The 26,367-nt window shown below is 41.0% G+C and overlaps 1 protein-coding gene across 1 annotated transcript in view; it reads right to left on the bottom strand.

Annotated features, from left to right (window-relative positions):
- Positions 1–26,123, bottom strand: part of anos1b (anosmin 1b) — a 37,812-nt gene extending 11,689 nt beyond the window's left edge. The window contains exons 1-6 of the mRNA XM_068320438.1: positions 25,348–26,123; positions 15,490–15,537; positions 5,325–5,387; positions 4,460–4,667; positions 3,089–3,273; positions 1,755–1,884 (exon numbers count right to left, since the gene is read on the bottom strand). Coding sequence (XP_068176539.1) covers positions 1,755–1,884; positions 3,089–3,273; positions 4,460–4,667; positions 5,325–5,387; positions 15,490–15,537; positions 25,348–25,548 — 835 coding nt within the window. The 5' untranslated portion in view covers positions 25,549–26,123. The remainder of the gene's footprint in view (positions 1–1,754; positions 1,885–3,088; positions 3,274–4,459; positions 4,668–5,324; positions 5,388–15,489; positions 15,538–25,347) is intronic.
- Positions 26,124–26,367: the final 244 nt, after the last annotated feature.

Genomic DNA, 26,367 nt, shown 5'->3' with positions numbered 1-26,367 from the left:
GAAGGTCCTGTGCAACATCTGAATAAAGAAGGAAGAGGGATTTTCAAATCCAAACTCTGTCTCTGGTTAGCAGCGGGTCACCATAGAGGAACATCAACCATGTGCCAGCTTCCTGATTTGCACACCCCTGACCTCCAGCCCCTGACTAATCAGACCATTGAACTAGAAACACAAGACCCTGACTCCGATCAGATGGTATTTTCAATGTTGGAGTGTGTCTTTAACCTTTGACCCTGCCCTCCAAATACAAACGCTTACAAACGGTGCACACAGCGACACACAGCCACATATATAAAGCTAAGAGTTAGATGAGAGGGTTCGAAAAAAAAGTGTGTGCATAATAATGCATAAAAATGTAAGTAAATGTATTTTGTGAGGAAGCAGGTTATAACCAGGGCAGGAAAATTCATGAAGTTATTATTTCCAGCCAAAAAGTCACCTTAACAATCCCACACCTTCTTCTAGCTGTGGCCTAAAGGGGGGAATTATGCTTGCGATACATGTAAGAGCCTAAATAGATATGGTTTTGTGGGATAATGTGATCACCAACATAAACGCCTCCCAAATCTGTGATGTGGTCCCGAGCATCACGTAGAGCATTTAACCCTATGTTTTACCTAATTTATCTGTAAGGGTTTGTGTATGCATGTCAGAATAGTAACGCGATCCTCTATTAGAGCAGAGGAAAATAAACTCCTCTTCCAGAGTTGGTCGTTAATAAATCCATTTCTTTCAGGATGTTGTGGTTTGTTTTCGCTGTCGCTGGGAATTCTGAAAATAATCACTGTTTCCTGATCTCTGCCCGTATTTTCTTTACATTGTGGCTTTTTTAAACATGACACAGAGCATAATTCCAGGTTTATATATAAAAAAGACAGACATGAGAGCGACTTCCAGTCTAAAGCAAGAGCGCTTACCCAAATTTCTCAATGTTTTTAACAGGGTTTTTAGTCTGTACAAGCTCTACTGGATTAATGGGGCATATTCTGCTATATCAGACACCTCTCCATAATACCTTGCCATAAGTGCTCGACTGATGAAGAACCTTTTTCCACAGATCTGTCCAACCTGCAGCCATTGTTCACATACAAACATGCACCAGCTACTCCTGTCAGGGGATTTATATCACTAGTCAATCTTGGCACAACACCAATATGATCGAAATCTGCTAACCATTAGAGCGAGGACCTCCTACTGTGTGTGTGTGTGTGTGTGTGTGTGTGTGTGTGTGTGTGTGTGTGTGTGTGCGTGCGTGCGTGCACGCGTGCACGAGAGCTCTCATGTGTGTGTATGTGTGCCTTTTACCCGGTCTCACTAACCCACTCTATGGATTTCAGTCTGGCACTAAACCAGCTGAATGACTGTGAGTACAGTCTACGTGTGTTTCTGTACAACATGCTGAATAGGTGCATGTGCAGCTGTGCGTTTCCTGACTGTGTTTTATGGACTGCCTGATAGTTTTCCTGCTGCGTGTACCTTATCCATCATCTCCAAGTGAAAGGGAGAGAAAGAACAGGGAAGGACAGGAAAAGAAACGTTCGTGATTTTTCCTCACAGAGGAATAATATCTCTTGTAAAATGACGCAGACTGGACACAATAGTCTGTGCTTTGCTCAACCTCTCGAGTCAGAATATCAAAATTCACGGATAGGTTACAGAGATGTGCAACAGACACCATCACTCTCTGTAGGTCTGCTCTGCGAGCCGCTTTTAAAAGACAGTGAGAGTGTGTGTTTAGACAGTGTTTGCATTACCTCTGCTGGAGATGTAGTGTTTGCTGGGGGTTGTGAAGCCTCTGCTGCCGTGACTGTTGATGGCCGCCACCCTGAACTGGTACCAGCGCTGAGGCCTCAAATCCGACAGAACCACATCTTCAGACAGGGTCTAATTTTAGAGCAGATTATTAATGACTGCATCAAATCTCTCGGCGTATATGTGAAAGGCTTTTAGTTCAGGAATATTTAGATTATCTCAACACATAACCTCATCTAACAGGTGAAAGACAAAATGAAATGTGATTTGTTCGGTCCAGAAACGTGTCAGACTTCCACAAGTACAGATTGAACATTCTAGATGCAAGTTAGAGGTTTAAATGTGTTGGACGATGTTTTACTGGGTTTGTCCTTCTCTTTGCAGTCTCTCTGCTAAGCTAAGCTAAGGTAAGCTAAGTGGCTGCAAGTGATAGCTTCACATTTATTATACAGGTTTGAAATATCTCATTTCACTTCCTCCTACAAAGCAAATATGGACATTTCTCAACATGCAAAACTATTTCTTTGACACGATATTAAGTTTTCAGCATTAAAAAAAAAAATGTTGTCATGAATGAAAATTCCATATCATTGCAGGCCCACTTTGGACAAAAAAAACATGATATGAAGTCCTGTTTATTATTACAGATATGCAGTAAGTGTAATGACCTCTTATATAAAGAGAAATTAAACAAATTAACGTTAAACTGACAAAAGATTCATATACTTTGTCTCCCTGACGGTGCGAATGTAATCACCGCTGACAATCTGCTCATCCACAGTCACACACATATTCAGACACGAGCTGCTATCTATTTAAGTCTATAATGAGCATTCAGTCATTCCGAGTCCGCCGGTGGAACGACTGTGGCTGCCTGTGGTTCCTTTTTAAGCTCTGCTTATTTACCTAACCTCACACAGGCACACACGCATTGATGTACAGTACACACACACACTCAAGCATACGCACACACTCGCACACAGGAAAACGGTTTACCCTGGCAGAGTGGGAGACTAAATGGGGTGGAGAGGTTTAGACAGCAAGGCAGCAGACGGATGAGGTGGAAACAGACTCTAACATCCATCTCCATAGCTGAGAAGTTTCATCATTCGAGGCAAATTGAGAATTATGATGTAAAGATATGTTTAAAAACTTGGCGTTGGTACACTGTTAAAGGAGCAGGGAACCAGTTTTGTAGCTTCAGCGACTCACAGGATGTGAAAAGCTGCTAATATCCCCCAGCAACACAAAAAAGTAATATAAATAGCAGAATATGTAGAAATTGTTAAGAAACGCTTGAGTTGAAAGGTGAGCAACTGTTGGTTAGTGGAGTTACCATGGCAACAGTAGTCCACGGCGAAGCGTCGTCTTCGCTAGGATGAATCCCGACATTCCAGCGGGACTGGACCATGTAAACGATCGGTTCCACGCTGACGTTGAACTTTGACACCCACGCCACCGTCACACGACCTTCTGAATCCTCCACGAAGCTCATCTCTCTGCGAGGCTTCAGAGGAACGCCTGGGCGCCAGAAAAGGAGATTGTTTCAACAGCAAAACAGACTTTATTTCAAATGTTTTTGAGAGATATCAATCGTTGATTGGGTGATGGTCATACTGTATGATGTGATGCTTTGTCAAACATAAACAACAAGGCAGAATGCTCACCAGCATCATCTTTTTAAAGTGTTCCCACAAACTCATGCAGTAATATCCATCTTACCATCATATCTTTCTCAAAGTGGTTGAGTTGCTCCATCCCTCGTTGTGACTGATGCCCCTTTTCTTACTCAATCATGATACTTTCTGCGGTTCCCATTTTCAGGGAAAAAAAAGTTCCTTTTGCTTTTCTTAAAACTAAGTTTTGTTTTAAATAGTATCCCAACCTATAATAATCACTTTTTTTTTTACAAAATGTACAAAACTAAAGCTCAGGATAATCCTGTTAATCAGTTACATCTGTAAATAACAACACAGCAGCAGCCACGTCTCAGATAAACTTCTAAACATTTACATTTATTCTGAAAATGAGTCAAATTCAAGTTACCCATTTCTATTAATGCGTCCTCCTGCAGACAGGTTTCATGTCTTAGTAGATTAAAATGGACTTTTAAATACTTTTGCATTGAAAGATCTAAAACTGATCAGGTTATGACGTGAAACTTCCTGTGCTAAAAAAGTAAGTCGAAAGCCTTCGTATTCATAAAGTGAGAAGTTACGCATTATAATGTGATACTAAAATATTTTTCTTTTGCCTCTACACTTTCAACACATTTAACTGTATTTCGTTTGTGTTACATTATTACCCTCATCTTCAGCAGACAGACGTCTGAGGCAGTTTGTGCACCACACAAACTTGAGCCGGAGCTTTAAACCACAACTACGCCATGTGAGACCTCTGATGCAGTCAAGCGGGCAACATATAAGGACCTCTAATACGTTAAATTATATTTCACTTATTTGGAAGACGTTTTAATCTGAAGCAATTTACAATAAGTACATCTGAACACCATGGGAACAAAATATTTGACGAGCATCCCTCCCAAAGAACTACAAGAGTGTTCAGAACCATTACTTTACTTCTTATCAGAACAGTGTCCACTTTAAAATTTCCATTCTAAACATTTCCATTAATGTACAAACCTCTTACAGTAGAAGTCAGGAGATATTCAAACAAGTCCCAGTGAGTTCCCAAAATCTGCTTTTACCTTTGTAGAGATTGGCTGCGGCTTGACAGGTGTGTCCACAGCCGTTAGGGCAGCATTTCCTGGAGGAGGGACAGTCGTGATCTGACGAGCAGCTCTCCACACAGGCCGCGGCGAAGCCGGTGGCTCGCTGAGGGGGAGGGCAGTCGCCCTGACGGGCTGACCTCAGGGAGGTCAGAAACTCCCTGCTGGTCACACACTCCGTCTGCTTCTGAGTGAAAGAACAGCGAAGGAAATGTTTATGCTAGAGCTGACACAAAACGGAAATAATACGTAACGTATAAACACACGTTTGAGGACAGAAAAAACACACGGCCGCGGTGGAGGTGCTTCCTTTGGTAAACTCCTGACTTTGAAGGCAACCTTTAAGAGCTGAGCTGAAAGTGTGTGTGTGCATGTGTGTGTGTGTGTGTGTGTATGTTTTTGCACATGGCTGCGGATCGGTAAAATGTAAATACAAGCAGTGACTAATGGACCTGAATTACCCTGTGTTCATAAGCAGCCAGCCAGTCAGCCATTCAGCCTGTAACATGCTTCAGCTATTGTGATGAAAAACTAATCTTAAGACCACAGTAACAGGAATAACAAATAATCATTTAGGGCTACGCACACAATACACACACACACATGACTGATACACACTCTCTAATGTAGGCCTGGGAATTCAAAAGCTCACAGACGTGTTATTCATAACACACCTAACCTTCCATAAACAGACAGAAATGCTCATTTGTGTCATCTACAGCTTCTGGTGCAGCAAGAGTGACACTGCCACCAATGGTGTTGTGACACACACACACACGTGCGCACACACACACACACACACACACACACACACACACACACACACAGAGTCTTTCTGCCTTACCTCACAGGACTTTGGCGAAAGCACCCTCCTGGTTTCCCACAGATCTTTACACGGCTGGAGACACTACAAACAACAAAATGGAAATAAACAGAGTGTGAGGCTTCAGGAGCGATAAAGCCAGGGGGTTTTCCACATGTGTTTAATCATATATGTTAAATGCATTGGTAAGGTAAAAAAAATGTTGTTGTTTTTAAAAATTCGGTCACAATCCTCTGTAGTAAAAACAAAACCGCTGCAACTAAAGAAGATTGGGAATTGATTTGACATGTACAACCAACAAAAAATGTAAAATAATCCAAGTAATACATTAAGAAATGTTTTGTGGACCAAGAAGCTTCACCCAACTTTCCATTGACATGGGGGGGTAGTACAAGCCGAGGCTTTGCCCCCTACTTCCTGTCTCTGTGCTAAGATAAACTAAAGCTGTTCCACATTTATGACAGAGGTAACAATCTAGAAAAAAATAAAATCATAATAAAAAAGGGAGTGTTTTCTCAGAATGTCTAATTACCTAACATGGCTTGAAATATAGAAAAAGTGTACAAATAAGCACAAATGACAAAGTATAAAATGTATTACACATCTGCAGAGAGAGGACTCTCAGTGTTTAAGAAAGTGGGAATAGAAACTCTCACTCCCAACGCACACATGAACACACTCATCTGGTTTGCCACCGCGGTGAACTGATGAATTATAACTTGTACCAAATTAAAACCAGAAAACATATAAAAACTGCGGTTTCACCCCAAGCCCCTCCCCTCCCCCCATCTGTCTCCCTCAGCTCCCAGTGTGCCTGGCTTCCATCATTTCTCCGATTTATTCAATCTCTGATTCCGAAGGAAGAAACAAAATCAACGAAAATGATGAAAATAAACATATATGTGCTCAAATAAATGGCTACTGTTGGATAAATAGTTTAAATGTCTGCTGGTTCTGCCCAGGAATATGTCAAATGACCAGATGTGGACTTTGTGGTCTCTAGTTGCATGTACAGAATGCATTTAAAACTATTCAAACATTCTTTTCATGTGCAAATTACACATTTTATCTTGTCATTGGAATTCAGAGCACCAAAAATATCAAAGTGAGTAAAGCTGCATGTGTAGATTTGTTCTCCTGTAGGACAAAAAAAAAAAAAGAAGTCTCATAAAGATGCATGATAGCTATTTAGTGTTGTACAGTTGGTTCTTCTAATTTAAGTCATAGAAAAAACAGTGTGAGTCAGCTTAAAGTGACACTCCACCCTAAAATAGTATTAAATGCTGCATTGTAGGATTTAAATGTGGCAATAAAAGGATTGCATTTATTTATTCTCTGGAGGAAACAACCAAAATAGAGCATTCCATGCATGTTTGAAAAGCCCACATTTGTTTTCTAAGGCTATTTGTTGACTTTATTCCACCATCTTTTGTGCATTCCGATATATTTAAGACAAACGTATGAGTAAAGCTTCCCGTCCTGTCTTCAGGTGCATCTCGAGGGATCAAATGAGATGCTGCATGTTTATATTTTGTGGCACAGCTCCAGCAGTGGAATAATTATTCAATTATTGATTAGTAAATCTGCAAGAAACAATCACAGTAATCTCTCTGAATCAATTGTTAAACTCCTTAAACAAACATCTAATTTCCAGAGGTTTACTTTCCTTTATGATAGCAACGTAAATGTAAATTTGGAACAAAATATTGTCTGCGCCGCTTTAAACAAAGTTATTCGACATTTTCAAGAACAATTGAGAAAATTATCAATGCAGAAAACAGTGGAAGGAGAATCACAGCAGAAGTTTTGATTGAATGTTCATTGTGGAAACAGATGTGATATAGAGTACGCAACCATTCTATTGGCTGAATATTTGAATCCAAGGGTTATTAAGACGGCTCAGATAACCAGAACCATTTGTCTCACATCGCAAACCTTTAACAGACGACTTTAAATATCATGTGGACAGAAGAAACAATTTGAGAGACACATCATTGAAGTTATCCCCCCCCCCCCACTTTTCTCCCTTGAATGCTAATTATGCATTCCACCAGCAGTCTGGGAATGAGCAGGAAGATAATACAACACACACACACACACACACACACACATATACACAAACAGTATTATTGTAACCAGATCTTGTGTGATGTGTTTCTTCAGCTCTCGAGGGTCTCTTCACCCGACCACGTGCTGCTCAGGTTGTCAAACTCTCCACAAAAACACCTCACACGCACTTATACAGATACACACACACACACACACACACACACACACACACACACACACACACACACACACACACACACACACACACACACTCCATCTTGTATCCAAACCCAGCCCTCTCAGCACTCCCCCCCTCCTCCGTCGTTGCCACTTTGATCAGTTACAGCCATGGTAAATTTTTCATTCCTCTACTCATTCTCAGCTCTCCTCCATTCCTGTCTTCCCCTCCCCTCCCTTTTCATAATCCCCTGTTCCTTTTTGTTTTCTGTCTTCACATAATCGCTCCTCTTTTTCTCCATGATTTCTCATCTCCATGCTGTTTTCCTCTGCCTCCTTGTTATACTCAACTCAACGTATTTTCTAGTTCTTGTTCCTTCTTCTTTTTCTCATCTTCTTCTTCTTCTTTTGCTCTACTCCAACACTGAAACTTCCATTTCCCCCCTGCACTCATCACCAACGTTAGCCTAATCCAGAGGTGGGTCATAACAAAGATTAAAGCATCACACCATACTAAATAATTAAAAGCGTCCATTCATCCCACTTATGCAACCCTTACTGCAAAATCTCATAATAAGCACCAACAGTATTTTTAATATTCTTGTACTACATACAAAACACACCACTGCAACGGGAATGTTAAATCTCAATCAATACTTAATCTCTTACACTTCTTTTTTTAACATTTACATTACATTCACATTTACATTTCTCAACATTTTACTCCATCTTTATTGGACATTGATGGTTTTGGATCATTAATATACAACAAAAGAGTGATTTACAACAGATTAATGGTTTAAACATTTGATCATTTGCATTAAGTTTGCGTATGGTAGTTAAATACACAATCTTACTCGCCTGAACTCATTTGGTACACCAAACTTTAACAGGTAATAGGATTTCATTAGTTTTAACAAATGCCTCAAAGTCTGTATTGATTATGTTTTTCCTGGCACGTAATGTGTCTGTCCACACGTAATGCACATTTTCTTTGTGGAACATAACTCAAAAACTGTTCTGTATCTTTTCATAAAACGTGACTAACACACCAACCACATGGAAGGGTGTTTCCTTTCACTATTTTGACATTTTTATTTGACAAAAATGATTCAACTTGGAACGGGGAGTGTCTGCCTGGGCTGTAACTTTCATATCTTCTACAAACACATCAAACGAATGCATTTCATTTCAGAATATTTCACAGTTTTTAGTGTTTTGCATTTCCCTGGCAACAGATTGCTGCTATTCTAAAGAAAGTGGTGCGGTTCTTATTTTACTTTGAAACCACTTTTTATTAGCGTGATTTATATATTCATTTTGATATACCATTCCCGTTGACGCTTGTTTTACATCGTCAAGAGAAACGGGCGGGGGTGGGGGGGTGGGGCCAAAGCAAATGGATTTAAGCTGAAAACACTTGTGGCATGTGTGGTACACACACCTTACACTCTCAAATATCACTTAGATGTTGTAAATCACTGAAAAGTACATCCACTGTGTTTGTGTAAGAGGAGCTGAGAGATGTGCGGACATTTTTGGCCTTGAAGGCGACATGATGAGTTATGTGTGAACGGGAGAGCGGTGGATGCAGCAGAGGTCATAGATGTTACTGTTTAACACACCAATACAGAAAGAAGAGAGCCCAGATTAATCACCATGTCTGTATACGGGCACAGTCTGAAAGGGAGCTCCTCCGATATCTGTGTAATAATTAATCACACTAACACACACACATACACACACACACACATACACACACACACACACGCATACTGTATAAACCCTGTTTCTCAGCCCTCCACTGGCCTCCCCTGCTGTTTTATGGCCTCACCTGCCACGATAGAGGGATGACAGCCACACTCAGCAAGAGGGAGGAGAGGAAATGGGAGAGGGGAGGGGAGGAGAGATGTGGTTTCAGAGTAAGTTCGGGGTTGGGGGTGGAGAAGGGGGGGGGTAAAAGAAGTGAGTGTCAGTTGAAAAGAGAAAGGAGATGAAAGACAAATAGTGAACCAGGTCCAGAGAAGAGGTGCAGAGACAGACACACAAAAAAAGATAGTAACAGACCAGATGTGCTCTCACTTTATACACCAATCCAGCGGTGCAACTGGTTATGCTAATTGTCTAAGTATGTACTTTTTATTCCACACTTCATACGTGTAACTGTGTACGTCCCACTCTGTTAATGAGTAATGATGTTCTAGTCAAAGTTCAAGAAGGACTCAGGAAGACTCACTTACAGAAATCTTAAGTCCCATACATCTTTTCCTTTATATAACTCTCCCTTTATTACTATAATTACTGCTGCTGTTGTGCTCGTCCTCTACCTCTCAATCATCACCCAGTCTTTGCAGAGTCACAGATTTTTTACATCATTCAATCAGCCACTGAAAGATCATTGGTCTCAGCAGAGTCATCAACCACCACCACCACCACCACCACCACCACCACCACCAGTGTCTGGCCCTGAATAAATGGCTGTTTGACAGACTAACGATCATGTCTGTACTTTCTCCAATATGCATAGTATTTTCTTCTTTAAAGGAGTTTCTTATTTATCGTCTAATAAAGAAGAATAAAGTGATTTCATTTGAGAACCTAAAAATTAACTTCAAAGTAATGTTTTACATTGTCTTCATGCTTTTTCCTGGGAAACAATGACAACATATTGGAATATATTACATAGTAGGAACACAAATACTTAATTTTCTATGAGAATACTTACATTTCAACATATTATACTCATGTTAGGACATTTTCTATACTGCACTAGAAACAACTGTACCTGTATGCTAAGTGTATGTCGGACTTTTTCCGATTGTCATCTTGTGGATGAGGAGAGGAAGAGAAGAGGATGAGGAAAGGAAAGGAGAGGAAAGGGAAGAGAGAAAACAGAGTTGAGGAGTACAGTCAGAAAGATAAATGCTTCAGGAGTGTTTAGAGGTTAACTTCCTCACCTGTCAAACCACATGTGCCCACACAGGCCTCACACAAAATCCTGGTAGAGCTTTTATCATTAATTCAATTTTTGTGCATTTCAATCCAAAGTAAAAATAAAAATGACCTCATTCACAGAAGGTTTATAGTTATAAGATTGGTTACTAGCTGTATTCTTGTTCTAGAAGACAAAAAAACAACAACAACAAAACAATCGGACTAAGTTAGGGGTAGATTTGAAAACCTTGCACGTTCCTTCTATTGTGCGGTGAGCATGAGCTGGCATTTCTGATTTATGACAAAGTGAATGCAAGACATCCAAACCAGACATTGGCGGGAATGGAAATAGATGTGGGGAAAAGAGAAGAAGAAAGAAAAAATCAACAGGGTTGTCCAAATGGAGTGATAATGACTAAAATACTGTTTTAATTGTCGATGCTCGTTCCAGCAAATGCCTGTTCCCATTATTTCCTGTTAATTAAAACACTGTGGGTGATGATTTAATTTCGAACCGATACTTGGTATGCAGCCGAGTGAAAGAAAAGCAGAGCATTTTAGACTCAAGCCATAGAATCTCTGCTAAAAATAAAGGATCCATCCATCCAAAACTGGATGAGCTCAGAAGAATGAGATAAATACACTTTACAGAATACCTAATCTTATTTTTGGAGACAACAGCATGCTGGTTTAAGGATCAGATTATGCTCCAAAGACACAAGGATCTTTACTCACTAAACATGAAGAAAAACTCAGTTGAAGGCAGATTGATTCAAAGGAGGAGTGGCATGTGTTCAGCGAGCTCGTAGTTCTTACAGCGTGATGTAAAATCAGCTAAACTTTGGCGGACAGATCTCAGTCAGCCACGCGTCTCGCTCAATGATGCTTTGACAAATGGACAGGATGGGTGAACGATTGGATCGCCTGCCCACCGTGCGTTGACCTTCTCCACCTCCTGCGCCACAGCGTCGACCCGGACGGCTATTCCGAACGCTGTTAGAAGTAATTCAAACCCCTTAAGAGCAGGTTATGAAGAATGAGGAAGAGAGGATGTTGAGAGGAAGAGTAATAGTGACTTGATAGCTCCGCTCCTTTGTTCTGCATCATCTGTTTGTTAGCAGGCGTCCCGCTGACTCACACACACCTGGTAGACATTACTATGTCTACTCCGGTTGTGTCTCTGAGAAAGAAAAGGGAAGAGATAAAAGAACGAGGAGATGGACAGATGGAGAAATTGAGTGAGGGGTGTAGTTCAGCGTTGGTGAACTCCCATGTGTGTTTCCATGAGCGAGAGTCCACTGATGATGTGACACGAGCCATATGTGTGGAGGCAACATCTGTGTGTGCATCTTCAATGGAGACCCCGGGGCCTGATGTAACAAAGGCGCCGATACATCACCACAATTGATAAGGCCATGCTTGCCTTCATCTGTTGACCCCAGAGTATTTTTGAGAGGAACTGTTTCATCCTTTTTAAAATCTTTCCTCAAACAGTCTTTGTCTATAAATGATTGCCTCCTATCTATCAGAACCAGAACTATCATGTACCATTGGAAGACTAATAATAAGGTATTGATGTATTTCCACCCTGAGTCTTCAGTCAAATCTCAACACTTCAAAAACATTCAGTTCCAATATGCCTTTTTAAAATCCACAAACTCACTCTAAGGCTGAAAATGATTAAGAAAATTGAATGAAATTTCTTCGGTTTCATGCAAACTGCTTGCGAAATAATTACAATCCTTGAAAGCTTTCAGCTTCTCAAGAAAAACAGATGACAAGCCAGCGCACTGTTTAGCGTGTGTGTGTGTGTGTGCGTGTGTGTATGTGTGTGAGATATATGTGACGCATATGTTCAAACTCACTGAAGACAACCTGGTGCAGCGCCGTTTCAAGTATGGCTGGGGACCCAAAATGAACTGAGACAGAAGTAATACCAGTCCTCAAATTGTTCTGTAAAAGTCTCTGTCAAAAATTATTGAGTATGTTATGTTGCCAAAAATGTTTTATGAGATCCTGCAGTGGAATGCAGGCTGAGATTAAGTCACAATTTTGTGACATTTGCCTTAATAATAGCTCTAAAATTGGCTTAATAAAGACAAGAAAAATGCAGCTCCCCGGGGGAAAATACTGAAAATCAGATTGTGCAGAAAACCAACAGCTGAGGACCAGTGGATTAACGTCTTCCTCTCCTCTGACTCACTTTCTCTCTTGTCTCAGCAATGCTGTGTGTGTAGAGTAATCTTAAATAGATGACATTTAATATAGTAAAATACTGAAAGCTTTGGCTACCGTTTCCATCTCCAAAAGCGAGATTACCAAACGGCGTTATGCACAGCAGCTGGCCCTGTAGCCGTCATCACCAAATTAATTATGATGTAGCCCGAACACGTGAACAAGAATTTATTGGAGTATAAAATTTAATTCCAATTCATCCAACAGGTGTTTAGATTCTTCACAAAAACCACAGATATCCATGATCATATGACCAGGATCAAAGAAGCACACCCACATATTGATTAAGATGCATTCTCTGGGAACCATGAGCCCTAAACATCTCCTGTCACGTCCTGTCAACAATTTATTATTTGGATTAATTTAGCTCAATAACTGCTCGGGACAGGATATGTGCTTTTCCGTTCTAATTTAATTTTCTTGGCCCACTACTGTGACTCTCTCAAACTGGGCTGCTGCCACTTTAAACAGCCTATAAAATGGGAAGAATTAACAACATTGGTAATTCAAACAAGAAAGAAGAGACAGTGTGTGTGTGTGTTTGTGTGTGTGTGTGTGTGTGTGTGTGTCTTAGCAGTGTCCGGCTGTCTGGGAGGGGAAGCTTGTGGTTTTTGCATGGCGTCGGCCCCCGCTGGACAACGTTAAGGGGCATCTCTTGCGGCATCGTGCCACGCTGCATTGACATGTGTGCAACAGCAGGACACAAAGCCAGGATGGTAAAATTTAGACATGGTGTTAAAGTCAAAATATTTTCTGTTTTCTCAATGGTTTCTCTGTTGCACCAAACAAGAATAGAAACAAAGGGAGGGAGAAAAAACAAGAAAGAACGGATGTAAGTTGGACGAAGGTCAAAGGAGCGACGTGTCTTTGTGTTTTTGCTGGAGGTTATATAAAGATGGAGTTTGCTCAGTGTGGTATTACCTGAAAAGGTTCTACGGGTGGGAGTTTTTCTTTTGGAGGGGGCATGACCTTGGCTGTTGTTAACATTAACCCTGAATGACCTCAGGACTACACATGACGTTGATATACGCACTATCATAAAAAAAAAAAAAAAGAACCTCTTCTCATCCTTGTTTCCTGCTTCGTCATGAAAAAATGCCACGACTATACCAAACGCATTCTCCTACGAGAAATCAGCATCCACCATTTTCATGTACGAACCCAGTGATTTGAAACAGCAGGATGAAGCTTGGAGGAAAAAGTGAAATAAAATTCACACCAAGAAAAAAAAGAAAAATTCCTGCTGCATGTGTGTGTTCTGTGTCTGTCTGTGGTGTCTGGACTTAGAACGCAGTGAGACATCTGTCCTCACTCCTCCCATTTAACATCCCTGCTCCGAAACAGGAAACAGTTTTTATTATCATAAATGTATTTTACTTTGCTTCCAATTGTCACTTTCACAGTTTTCATTTTGCTAATCTGTCTCTCATCTCTGGAAAAAATTTTTTTTTCAATTTTGGTCTCAATAACTTCACTATCATCCAGGGATGTGTTCATGTTGTTGTTTTCTGTGAGTCACATTGGTGCAGTTTCAGACAAAATTTAGTAGGCAAGATTTTCATCGACATCCTTCTTAGTAGAGAGTCAGTAAATTAGAAATTGGTTTTATTATCTTTCATAGTAATTCAATTATTCAAAGCACATTGTCCTAACAGAATAGTGCAGCCATCGGATGAATCTCTTCCGCTCCTTTACTCTCAGGATGATTCTTTGTGTTCCTTTTAAACTGTATTACTTGTTGATGAATGAAATAAATTTATGATAATAATAATAATAATAATACTATTATAACAATGAGGTTTTGGCTGTAAGGTCTGAAATTTCTATCTTTGTTGTAATCTTGATATGAAGTTGTCTCCAGGTGAACTCCCCTAGAACTACTAATGAAGCAGAAGAATTTATTGATTCATTTTACACATCTCTGAATGTCTGATCAATCCGTAGCATCCTATTTGAACCCTGTGATGCGTGGTCGGGCATCACTACACCGCCAATGCTGCTGTCAGTCCATCATTTCAATCTATATTTTAAATTTTTCATAAAATATAAATGCATTAAATTACATACTTTCTGTGGCTCCTTCAATGGTAAGAACCAGACTGGGTTGGAATTTAGGGTTCCCCCATCTGCAAAATCATTTGTTACCAGAATGGACAGACTGGCAAGCTTAAAAATACACCACATGGAAACTCCTCTTCAATCAAACAATGAATTAACACACACACGCACGCACGCACACACACACACACACACACACACACACACACACACACACATGCAGGGAGACCTCCTGGCAGGCAGTGTTAAGTGAATAAACAGGGCATCATTTTTAGGGATATGAGGGAGGACATTTCTTTTAACTAAAATCACAACCTTTGCTATTACAGGAGCTCTGTGGTGGCCAGAATGATTCCATCCACAGGGACGCAAATGATAGACTTCCTCTGTGTCTTTACCTCTCGAGGCAGGGATAAAGGGGGATTTGTTCGTCACGAGACAATTACAAAAGGACTCAACAGTAGTTTATTTTTATTTATTTTTTTAGTCTTCGTTCAACTAGGTTTTGTCCCACTAAGTTCGAACATATTTTATAAAGGAAAGAAAAGCAACAGCCACGGTCATTTAGGGTCACTGACGTTGAATCGTAACAGCAACTTGTTCCAAGAGGTAGGTGCAGAAAACCGTGAGGCTTTAAAATCTTTCTGAGAAAAGCAGTGTAAAAGAGTATTGTGTCTAGGTGTGTGTGTGTGTGTGTGTGTGTGTGTGTGTGTGTGTGTGTGTGTGTCTTTACCTGCACACAGCGTCTGTGGTTTTCACACCATACCAGAACCTGGTCGCTCTGGAGGAGACAGAGAGGATGGGGATTAAAACAAACAGGGAGAGAGAAATAAACTTTCACAGACAAATCCGGTGTTTGACGAGTCCTGCCAACATTTGACTCATCCATGCAAGACCGCCGTCTCCCACTCACACCAGCAGAAAGTAAAGCACTGTTAATAAAAAGGTCACAGACCAAATTGCCTAAGCAGGTAAACCTGACATGAACACACATACACACACTCAACCTTCACATAATTATCGTCAGGGTGCAAAATGACTTCATGTGTGTGTGCGTGCGCATGTGTGTTTGAGTCAAGTGAGTCAAGACCACCGGAAAATACTGCTGCCATGACCGCTGTGACAGAGGAAGGCGTCATCCTTTCACCACAGGGACATCAGGACTGACCCCTGGTCCTTAAATCGCCTCCACTCAGACTTTTGTCGGAAATTAAACTTCATAGAAACTCTAAGTCGCTCATGTTTCATTCTAAAAGCACAAAGACCCACAAGGGACCCACATGAGGGATGTTTGTCACTACTACATCACAGCCATCCTGACTGATTCATCTACTGCTTACGTTTGATGAATCTTACTCTGTTGGTCACTCTATGAATTTTACAAAAAACGTACATGCTGTATTTTAACTTTTGAGAACCAGGAAGTAAACTATTTTTCGTGTTTTGCTTACATGGCAGATTCTAGAAAAAATGTTTTAGCATCTATGCTGCTGCTGTTTCCTTTTCCATGTAAAGATTTTGGATAATTATTTCAATTATAATAATTGTTTAAATATATCTCGTCAGCTGTTTTAAATTCACATAGGGAAGAGATAGTGAGACAAAAACTGCTGATGTTAACCTCTGAAATGCTTTGTCATCATCAGCACAATCGTGATGCCATCCTCCAACATCAAAACAACTATTACAATACTGTGTGTGTGTGTCTGTGTGTGTGTGTGTGTGTGTGTGTGTGTGTGTGTGTGTGTGTGTGTGTGTGTGGGTGTGTGTGTGTGTGTGTCCGTGAATGTGTGTGAGTGCAAGGGATAAGCTTTCTTAATGACTCCTAAAGCCTCTTCTGTGTGTGCTGTATTTAGACCTAAGCAAGCACCTCTTCTCTCTCTGTCTCTCTCTCTCTCACACAGAGAGAGAGAGAGAGAGAGAGAGAGAGAGAGAGAGAGAGAGAGAGAGAGAGAGAGAGAGAGAGAGAGAGAGAGAGAGAGAGAGAGAGAGAGAGAGAGAGAGAGAGAGAGAGAGAGAGAGAGAGAGAGAGAGAGAGAGAGAGAGAGAGAGAGAGCTTTTGGCGATTTGTGCTTCTGGCATAATGAGGGTTAAGGGGTTAGGGTTGGGGTAACAGTGCAGAGGTTAAAGGTCAGAGATTAAGGGTTAAGGGCTTCCACGGTACAGAAAATGCTAAATTGACTTGTTCGCTCTTAACATTCAAAACAGATGCAAACTGATAGCATCAGAAGATTGAAACTGGACATTTCAATAAGAAAATGACAACTTATTATAAGAAAGGTGGAGATGCTACATAGCAGCTAAAACAAAAAGTAGTGTTGCTAGAGCCAGCCAGGGGATTTAACCAAACTGAGGGTGAGGTTAATGCCATGACATGTGTGTGTACTTTTAAAGACATGCTGGTAATAATACGGTTAAAAGCTTCAGACTGCAAGAAAGGAAGGGCTTCCTCTTGAAAGTTTTGTAAATCTCCCTGACAGACCATCAGTCATGGCTGCCTTCTGCAGAAACCAGCCATTGAGCATATGTGTGAAAATTGCTTAGATTTCCAAGTTCTCTGTGACATTTGTTTGCCTTATTCCTTTCGTAATCTCACTCCTGGCCACGTCCACTGCTACAGCTGCTTGCTATTGCCTCAGCTGTGCAGATGTTGGCCACAGTTTTCCACAGAGGAGACACGAGAGGTACCACCAAAATCAGGATCAAGTTCTGAACAAAGGCCGCAAAAAATTTGCTCGGTCGACCACAAAATTGCATGTCTCTAATATTATTTTTGGACATCATACGAGTGATTTTCTCTACGTCTTTGTGAGTGTTTTAGAGTGAGTATTGATGGGGTGGACATCCTTGTCTTAACATTGATCTATAAAAACTGAAAAACGGGATAATGATGGACTACTGCTTAACCGGCTTCCCACAGAGATACTGTAGATAACAGAACGCCAGACCAGACTAATGATTAAACCTCTGATGAATATATTAGCGACAACTCTGTGGGGAAGGATGGATGGAAAGAGAAACAGATGAGAGGATAAACAGAGAGATGGGTGTCATGGTACCGCAGAAACACCTGCCTCCACCGCACTATATTTCTCCCTCCTGTCTTCATGGCACTTTCTGACCACACAAATTTAACGCTGTCCAGGTGGGACGGATCATGAATCATAAATTACAGAATCCCCGTGGAAACGGTGTAACTCACGCAAATGGGTTCCTCTCTCACACAGAAGCGCCCATGGTTCACAGTCACTCTTTATAATGATTCTGTTGAACGGTAAACATGGTACTTCTTTTTCTTGCCTTTCAAAGTCCCTCCATAAATTCACTTGATTTCTTATGGGAAAATAAAGTTGTCACCCACATTGTTAAAACAGGGAAAAGCTTTATTTTATTTACACGAGCCTGTCACGCAGGGGTTTAAGACGTTGACTCGCCGGGGCACACAACTCAAACTTTCTTCCCAGAATTAATAATCCAATGAATGTTCTCTACTTTTAGGTTTTAATTAATTTTGGGGGTGAAAAACTTCTTCAGGATTGTTGAGATTGACACGATTCTTTTTTTTAGTTTGTAGTTTATCCACAAAAGAGTTCCCACAGAAGTCATAAATCGGTCATGCTGCAACTTTTTCTTTTTAAAAGAAAGAACTTTCCTCTTTTTAAGCATCCTGTCACCACAATGTGTCACATGAATCACCGTTGGCTTAAAATTGTACGTATATGAAAATATTGTCACCGAGGACAACATCATAATTTAATAAGGTGAGTGTGTTGTTCATGTGCATTTAAATTAAACGGGAATCTTATCAAGAATCAAAATGAAGCAGATTCACCCTCGGACCCTCTTTCATATCATTATTGTGATGTTCAGTGCGTTCCTGCAGGATTTTTGAGTATGGAGTGATTTACTGCTTTTATTGCATTGGCTCCTCGTACAAAGTCGCAAAAATGATGAATTAATGTTTCTGGGTTCCCAGCTGCATTTCAATCTCATCTGTTTCTGTGGCTCAGAGTTGACAATGGTTTCTTACTCTTTGAAAAATGCAGTTCCTGACTGTAGAACAGAAATCACTCAGTCTGTTTATTTAAATATTCCAGTATAGTTTAAATATTGTCTGCTTTCTAAATGAGGTAATTTTCCAAATTCATTATGCCGCTCTTGTGATATGACACTAAATGGGTTTGAATGTTAATCACATCTACATTAATCATAATCAAATTCACTTTGCAGTCCTAAATATTTCTTAAACTTCTCAAAATATATCATTACCTTTCCAATTTACAGTATCCAAGGTACCCAGTAAAAAATATTATGGGTTTTGGCAGCATTGCTCTCTTCTGTTCTATTCCTACAAGCTCGATTAAGGTGGGTTAAACATTCATCTTCGGGCAACACCCACCATGTCATCAACCACCCTTCTGTCTTTCTTTGAGATTTAGAACAACAGGAAAAAGACCTAAACAGCATAAACAGACATACATAATGTTCCTCTTCATCCTTCTGCAGCAGATTCATCCAGAATGACTTCCTTCATTCATTCCATCCTATTTTTGTACCCTCAAAATCTCCCTTTCTCTCCACATTGCTGCCAACCACTGTAAATATGAACAGAGATCAGTTCAAATGATGGTGATGACACACTGTTCGTACTCGACTCACAGCACTGAGGACAGGGTAGAAGCCAGCTAAACATCTGCAGATTTTCACTGAGGAGATATAAAGCTGCCGCCCCCCTGCTGGCCTCACATCTTCATCCCCCCACTTCATCTTTTTTCATGCTTTCTGCCTCTCTCTCTCTCTCTCTCTAACTTTCTTGCCATAACATCCTCCACTGATGCACGCACACATCAATTCACCAATGGACACATCCAAAGACCCAGAATCCAAAGTCAAATTTCACAGGACATATTTGCCTTTGGAGGAAATTCAAATTCAGATCGGCCTGTGTGCCGCTCGGATATTTAACAGCGGTCGAAATGAAGTTTCGTAGCGTCTCAAAGCTAAGCTTGTGTCTGTCTGTGGCAAAACAGCTGCACATGTTAGAGTCAGAGGGGAAGGGAGGACTGGATGGAGGGGGGTGGAATTTGAAATGAACAGAGGGAGAAAAACAACTAAAGGTGAAAGACGGAAATAATTACTAATTAACAGGAACAGGGAGGAAAATGGTGAGGACTAGTTGTGAAACATGCCAACAGACCACCGTTGGAACTTCAACTTTAGGGTTGTTTGATCACTGACAGTGCATTTATTCTGGAAATAAAAATGTGTACTTCTTATTTTATTTTTTTCCAACTCAGAACTTACGTAAAAAACCTAAAAAAAACTTTTGACCAAAAGGTTTTTGGCAATTTATGGTTCAGGCACTAAAGAGATCCTCACAAAATTGCACAAGATACATTTCAGGAATTTCATTTCAACCTAGTTTATGATGTATAACTTTGGATAAAAACGTAGAAAAATCAGATTTCATTTTAATGATGGATGTGGACAGGGCTGGATTTCATACCAATAGTAAAAACACAGGATGTCAAACTTTGTTCCTACCCTGGGATCCGCAAAAGAAATGTGTCTGAGCCTGAGACACCAGAGACCACTCAGAAAGAGAGAGGGGAAGACTCATGCTAAAGGACTTCCACATGGCTCTGTTGACTGCTGAGTGCACAGTAATCATTGTTGTGGAATAAAAACATGATATTTCTGGATGAAACAGCAGGAGAAGAAGGGATGCACACACACACACACACACACGAACATGTGCGCAGCTGCATACATCCTTTAGTGCTTGAAAGAGTGAGATATAAATCACACGTCTGCCAAGCGATAAAAAAGTGAGTGAGTGAGTGAGTGAGTGAGTGAGTGAGTGAGTGAGTGAGTGAGTGAGTGAGTGAGTGAGTGAGTGAGTGAGTGAGTGAGAGTGTGTGTGTGTGTGTGTGTGTGTGTGTGTGTGTGTGTGTGTGTGTGTGTGTGTGTGTGTGTGTGTGTGTGTGTGTGTGTGTGTGTGTGTGCGCTGTGGTCAGTGTGGTGCGGTGAGGTGCAGTAGAAAGTCCATTTAACACGAGGCATTAACGCTGATAATCATACCCAGATGACCAGAGGCAAAGGCAGCTTTGGTGTGTGTGTGTGTGTGTGTGTGTGTGTGTGTGTGTGTGTGTGTGTGTGTGTGTGTGTGTGTGTGTGTGTGTGTGTGTGTGTGTGTGTGTGTGTGTGTGTGTGTGTGTGTGTGTGTGTGTGTGTGTGTGTCTGTACAAATTTGCATGAGTGCATCATGACCAACTTCCACTCAACAGACTCTAACCTTTCACCAAAATGTTGAGGTCGGAGCATTCCCGACAGAAGCCCCTAATTAGTCCAGTGTGTGTGTGTGTGTGTGTGTGTGTGTGTGTGTGTGTGTGTGTGTGTGTGTGTGTGTGTGTGTGTGTGTGTGTGTGTGTGTGTGTGTGTGTGTGTGTTTGCATGCACATATATATCTGTGACTTTCCGAGCAAGTGTGTCAACATTGCCGACTGTGGTACCCCCACATCCTGTTAACCACCAGCGTCACAACACGCTGGCTGAGGGACGGTCCCCTGAACCTTTCATCAGCAACTGTAAAATCGACATCTGTCTGTCTGATCCGGTTCAACTCCTGCAGCAGCAATAATGGAACGCTAACTGTTAAGAAAATATTCAACAAATTAACACGTCAAAGAAGGAAAAGTTCAGTATTTTGGGAAGTAAACCTTCTGACTCAGACTCCTGTCTTTCAGTATTTGTTTTAGAGGGACTTAAACATATAAATTCAACACGCACAGAAGGATGGGTGTAATTGCTCCAGTAAAACTTAATATATTGTCTGTCTTCTATCTTTTTTTTTTAAAGAACAGAACAAAGCCACACCACTGCTTCGCGTTCCAGCTGTGATTTACTGTCTTGGAATCTCTTGTCCTGGTTTCAGGTGAGCCAACAGCGCCACAGTTTTATCACCAAACATCCCTGTTCCTGCCGATCGAATGACAGAGCTGTCACAAAGCTGTGGAAAGAGGCCGAAGTTTTATCTCTGAGGTGAATCAATCGAGCCTTTGTCTCTCCGCCCGTCTCTCCGCTTACCTGTCTGCCTGCAGGTCAGCCTGCTTCTTTTCCTCTATATCAGTCATTCAGATTGTCTGTCTTGCTGTATGTCACACCTGTCTGTGCTCACTCACCCATCTTTCCATCCCCCCTGCCAGCCAGTCTTTGCGCTTGACTGCGTCCACCTACCTGTGTCTATCTCTGCAACCCGACCTGCCCGTTGTCTCTGGCCTTTTTTCAGAGCGTGACTGGTTGGCTGACCGACCTTTGGGTTGATTAGAGTCACCTACCGCAGACCAGCTGGGACACACACATGCACGCACACACACACAAACGTTGAATGCACAGGCAGCTCATTCAGCCTCGCACTGGATGGCAGCCCTGGCTCGAGCTGCTCCCCATCCATTCATCAGCACCACAGACCCGTGAGTGTTTAGGACATGAAGTCAAATCTGATCTACTACCTACGCGCAAAAGGATCCAGTTCTGCAGGCGAGACTGCAGTTGTTTCTTTATTTTTAGGAGTTTACATCAGGAAGAATTTGGGCATATGACAACATACCAGTATATATATGCTCACACACACACACACACACACACACACACACAAAGCTACAATTACACTATTACACCATACAAGGGAAAGTAGTGGAAAACCCAGAGAAGCAGCAGCAGAAGAGGTGTAAATAGAAAACCAGTGACTCATATTCTAGTGGCTACACACTAGCCACACACATATTGAGAAAGAGCCAAAAACACAGGGTTCAACCATATGAATCCGCAGTAAGTGATGTGTGTGTTTGTGTCTGAATGTGGTGACAGCATAGGACGCTGCCGGTCCTTCAGTGTTACAGTTACGGGAGATTTTATCAGGAAGGTTTGGGGGTTTTTTTGTTCTTAAAATGCATGAATGGTCTAACACAAAGTCTCTCCAGACCGTTAATCACTCCGTAACACTGTCCCATCATAGGATCAGGGAGGGATGTTGTTTCCCAAGATGTGGCAAAGAGGAAACTTGCTTTTTTGTGTGCTAAATGTTTAGAAACACTTTTAAATATAATGCAGAGGCTTTCAGCGGTTCGTCCTTAAACGTTCTTAAGAGTCACATGTCAAGAGTTTCGTCTCCGTTCCTTCAAATCACTACTGATATGAAAGTGTTTCCTTCCACATGCTTAAATTAGGTCTCCATCCAACCATTATTTTCATTATTGATTACACTGATTGTTTTTTTAATTCTTCCCTTTGTCCTCAGGGTGTCTAAAGGTCACAGAAATTGTCTTTCTAAGCTTGTCCTGAGTTCTGTTTTGTACAACCAATGCTTAAAACCATAAAAAGATGTTATTTCTAGAAGGAATAAAAGCTAAAAATCTGTGGAAAACATTTTTTAACAAAAAGGTCAAGGTCTACTACTAAACTTGTTCGAGTTCTTTCTTATAATTTCTATCATTTTTTGAAAAGAAAGAAAAACTGTATGACTTGACTTTTAGTTCATTTTCAAACAAAAACTTAATGTTTTAGGGTTTATTTTTTTGGATATATACACCTGTTTTAAGGACCAAGAGGCTCAAAACATTCCTGATTAAGTCTGTATATTGTATTGACTATTGTATTGGCTATTGTATTTATTATTGTATTGACTATTGTCAGTTGTATTAATGTATGAAAATGTATTTAACCTTCTGGGAGCTGTTGAGGTCATTAATTCATGACAGTCATTGAAAGATATAATTTCTTACTGAAATCCATTTGGTTGACTTTGGGTTTGCGCTGATTCAGCTATCTGTTAGTGACAGCACTATGTCTCCATACCTTACCAAACTGGGAACCAGTGCATTTTGCACACCTCCAAAATGTACAGTATATCTCAATCTGTCAAATGTGCTTTATGTTTCCCATCTGGATTAAATCATGTATGATGGTGGAAATCATGAGTTATCCTGAGTCTGTATTTTTCCTTTTGGTTGGCCTATCATTTTTTAAGATATCGGAAAAATGTCACACTGTGTTGAAGGAAATGAATCCAGAATCCACATTCACTCCTGCATCCGTTTCAAAACTAAATCAACAAACTTCTTGGAGCAGAATCCAAACCTTCACAGTTTCATGAAAATCTATTGACAACCTTCAACCTTCAGGATATGTTGGTGGACAAACAAACACACAAACAAGCATGGTTGGTAGCACTGCAGTTCAGTTCTGGTCTATGTGCTGCACGACAATCAGTTGTTCTCATTTCCATCGCTGCTCTGTGATGTTCAACATCTGACTACTGCACACCACTTCATAAAATTAAAACCAAACACTCGCTTTATCACACCTCCATTCCAGAAACCCCTTCAATAAACACACATACGCATGCACACACATACGCATGCACACACACACACACACACACACACACACAGAGTCATCCAAGGGCCACCTTCATTCCCAATGCGCAGGTGCTAAGATTCTTTTCTAGATGGATGAGGACCAGACCAAACCTTTGCTATTATACGTGAACAAATTCAACCCCCTTACACACACACACACACGCACACATACACACACACTTTCTTCTACACACCTCAGAGCCACTGGGGCTAAACCCTGTGGTTAATGACTTTCCCACCCACTACACAGCGTGCACATGTTGAAGCCGTTAACGATAAGTGGCTTTTCGTACTTGGTAACGTCCTAATGTCCCCGTTAATCTCACATTCCTCACTACAAAGGTTGCAGAACATGGGCCAGCGATTTCACTGAGATGAGTAATTTTATCAACTATTCCAAGCCAGGACCCAAACTTTCTACCTTTGGCCCTCTGAGTGACACGGGGCAACGCCAATTTGAAAACATCCTGATGAAAACCATGCTGGAAACAACTCACTGTTTCAGGCAAGATCACACAGTTTCCTTTGATTAATCGCTCAGACAATAAGTGTTTCACTGTGCTTTTCTGTTCTTGTGCACAGAAAAAACTGTCTCAAAGCATTGCACAACACAGAATTGAGAGGCCATTATTTCTGTAAACATCCTTAAAAGGAAAAGATGGCAAGCTTTATTTAAAGACTTTAAAGATCACTGCATAGTTGGAATGGCTGCATGCTGTATGTTCCTGCAGCACGCAACACAGTTAATGACAAGGGTGGGAGGATTGTGCAACACATATGTGAATGGTAAAGAGAGGATTAACGCAGATCTGATGGAACTGTTCACAAATAATACCAGAGAAGAAGAATTATTAGCTTTTTTTTTTAACGAGATTAAGTTTGAACAAAGATTAATAATAGAATTTAAAGTCTGTCCTTTCATGCATCATCGAGAGCAAACTCCTTTTGTGGACACTGAAAATTCCCTGAGAGTCCATCGTGTCTGTATAACTGTGAGCCTTCATTGTATATTTGTCTTTCCACACCTGACTGGTTTTAAATCAACCCCAGTTCCCTTGTGTTCCACACTTCACAGATCCTTTTTAGCGATCACGTTTAAAAACAACAACAACAACAACAACAACAACAACAACAAAAAACACATAAATACGGATCAAAGTGATCGTAAGTACCTGGAGGTGTCTGAAGGCAGCGGTGAGTTGCGTCATGTGCAAAGTGAGGCACCTGGACGTGCATCTGGCGCTGTTGATCTTCTCCTCCACATCCTCCTGCTCCGGTGAGGTCCTGCGGGCGCGACTCAGCGCCAGCAGCGCGCACAGGAGCACCAGACCGGCCCGACGAACTGCCATTAAGAAGACACGCCGTGGAAGCATACGGTGAATTAAACGACAGACTTTTCTTTTGCCTCTTTTGCTCGTCAATCTTCCCTTTCTTTATCTCTGTCGACTCTTTTTTTTTTTTTTTTTTTTTTTTAATATATATAGTTCGGGATGAAAACGTCCGTGCGCCGCGTCTGTCTGCGCGCCGGCAGGGAGTGGAGCGACTGTACCCTCCCCACGGACACTCCCACCACCGGCACAAGTGTGGCCACGTGGAGTACCCGTCTCACCCCTCACTGTCTGCATCATCTTCATCACTATTGTCAGCTCTACTATTTCCGTTACCTGCGCACATGCAGCTTTCATCATTGCGTCATCGGCATTTTTTATTTCACATCATCATCCTCGTGATTTTTCTGCATCGTTTTTTGTTTTATTTATACTTAAATCGCGATGCATCTTCATCATCTTGCCCGAGAGCATCCTCTTCATCACGTGTGGCCCGTTCATCATCTGTTTCTCAAAAGTCCACAATATAAATAAAATTATTGCGATATGTTTTTGATTATTTTACACATTTATTTATTCTTCAGAATCGCGTTGCTCTTATTCATCAGCTACAGATCGGGGTTAGTAATTAAACAACGAAGAATTCCACCAAAGATGCTTCATGTTTGATTCCAACCTGTTTCTCCACCTGTTTGAAAAAAATGTTCTTCTGGATCAAACATCAGAAGACTCAGGGAAGTCAGAGGAGGAATTTATAACCTAATTCTTTCCGTGGCAGGCTTTTGTTTTTGGGTCAATTAAGAATTTACTATTAAGATTTTGAAAAACAAACTTCCCTTTATAGTCTGGGAATTTTTTTCCAAG

This window comes from Antennarius striatus, chromosome 7, assembly GCF_040054535.1.
Source record: "Antennarius striatus isolate MH-2024 chromosome 7, ASM4005453v1, whole genome shotgun sequence".
Lineage (NCBI taxonomy): Eukaryota > Metazoa > Chordata > Actinopteri > Lophiiformes > Antennariidae > Antennarius > Antennarius striatus.
This window is presented reverse-complemented; position numbering and strand designations above follow the sequence as displayed.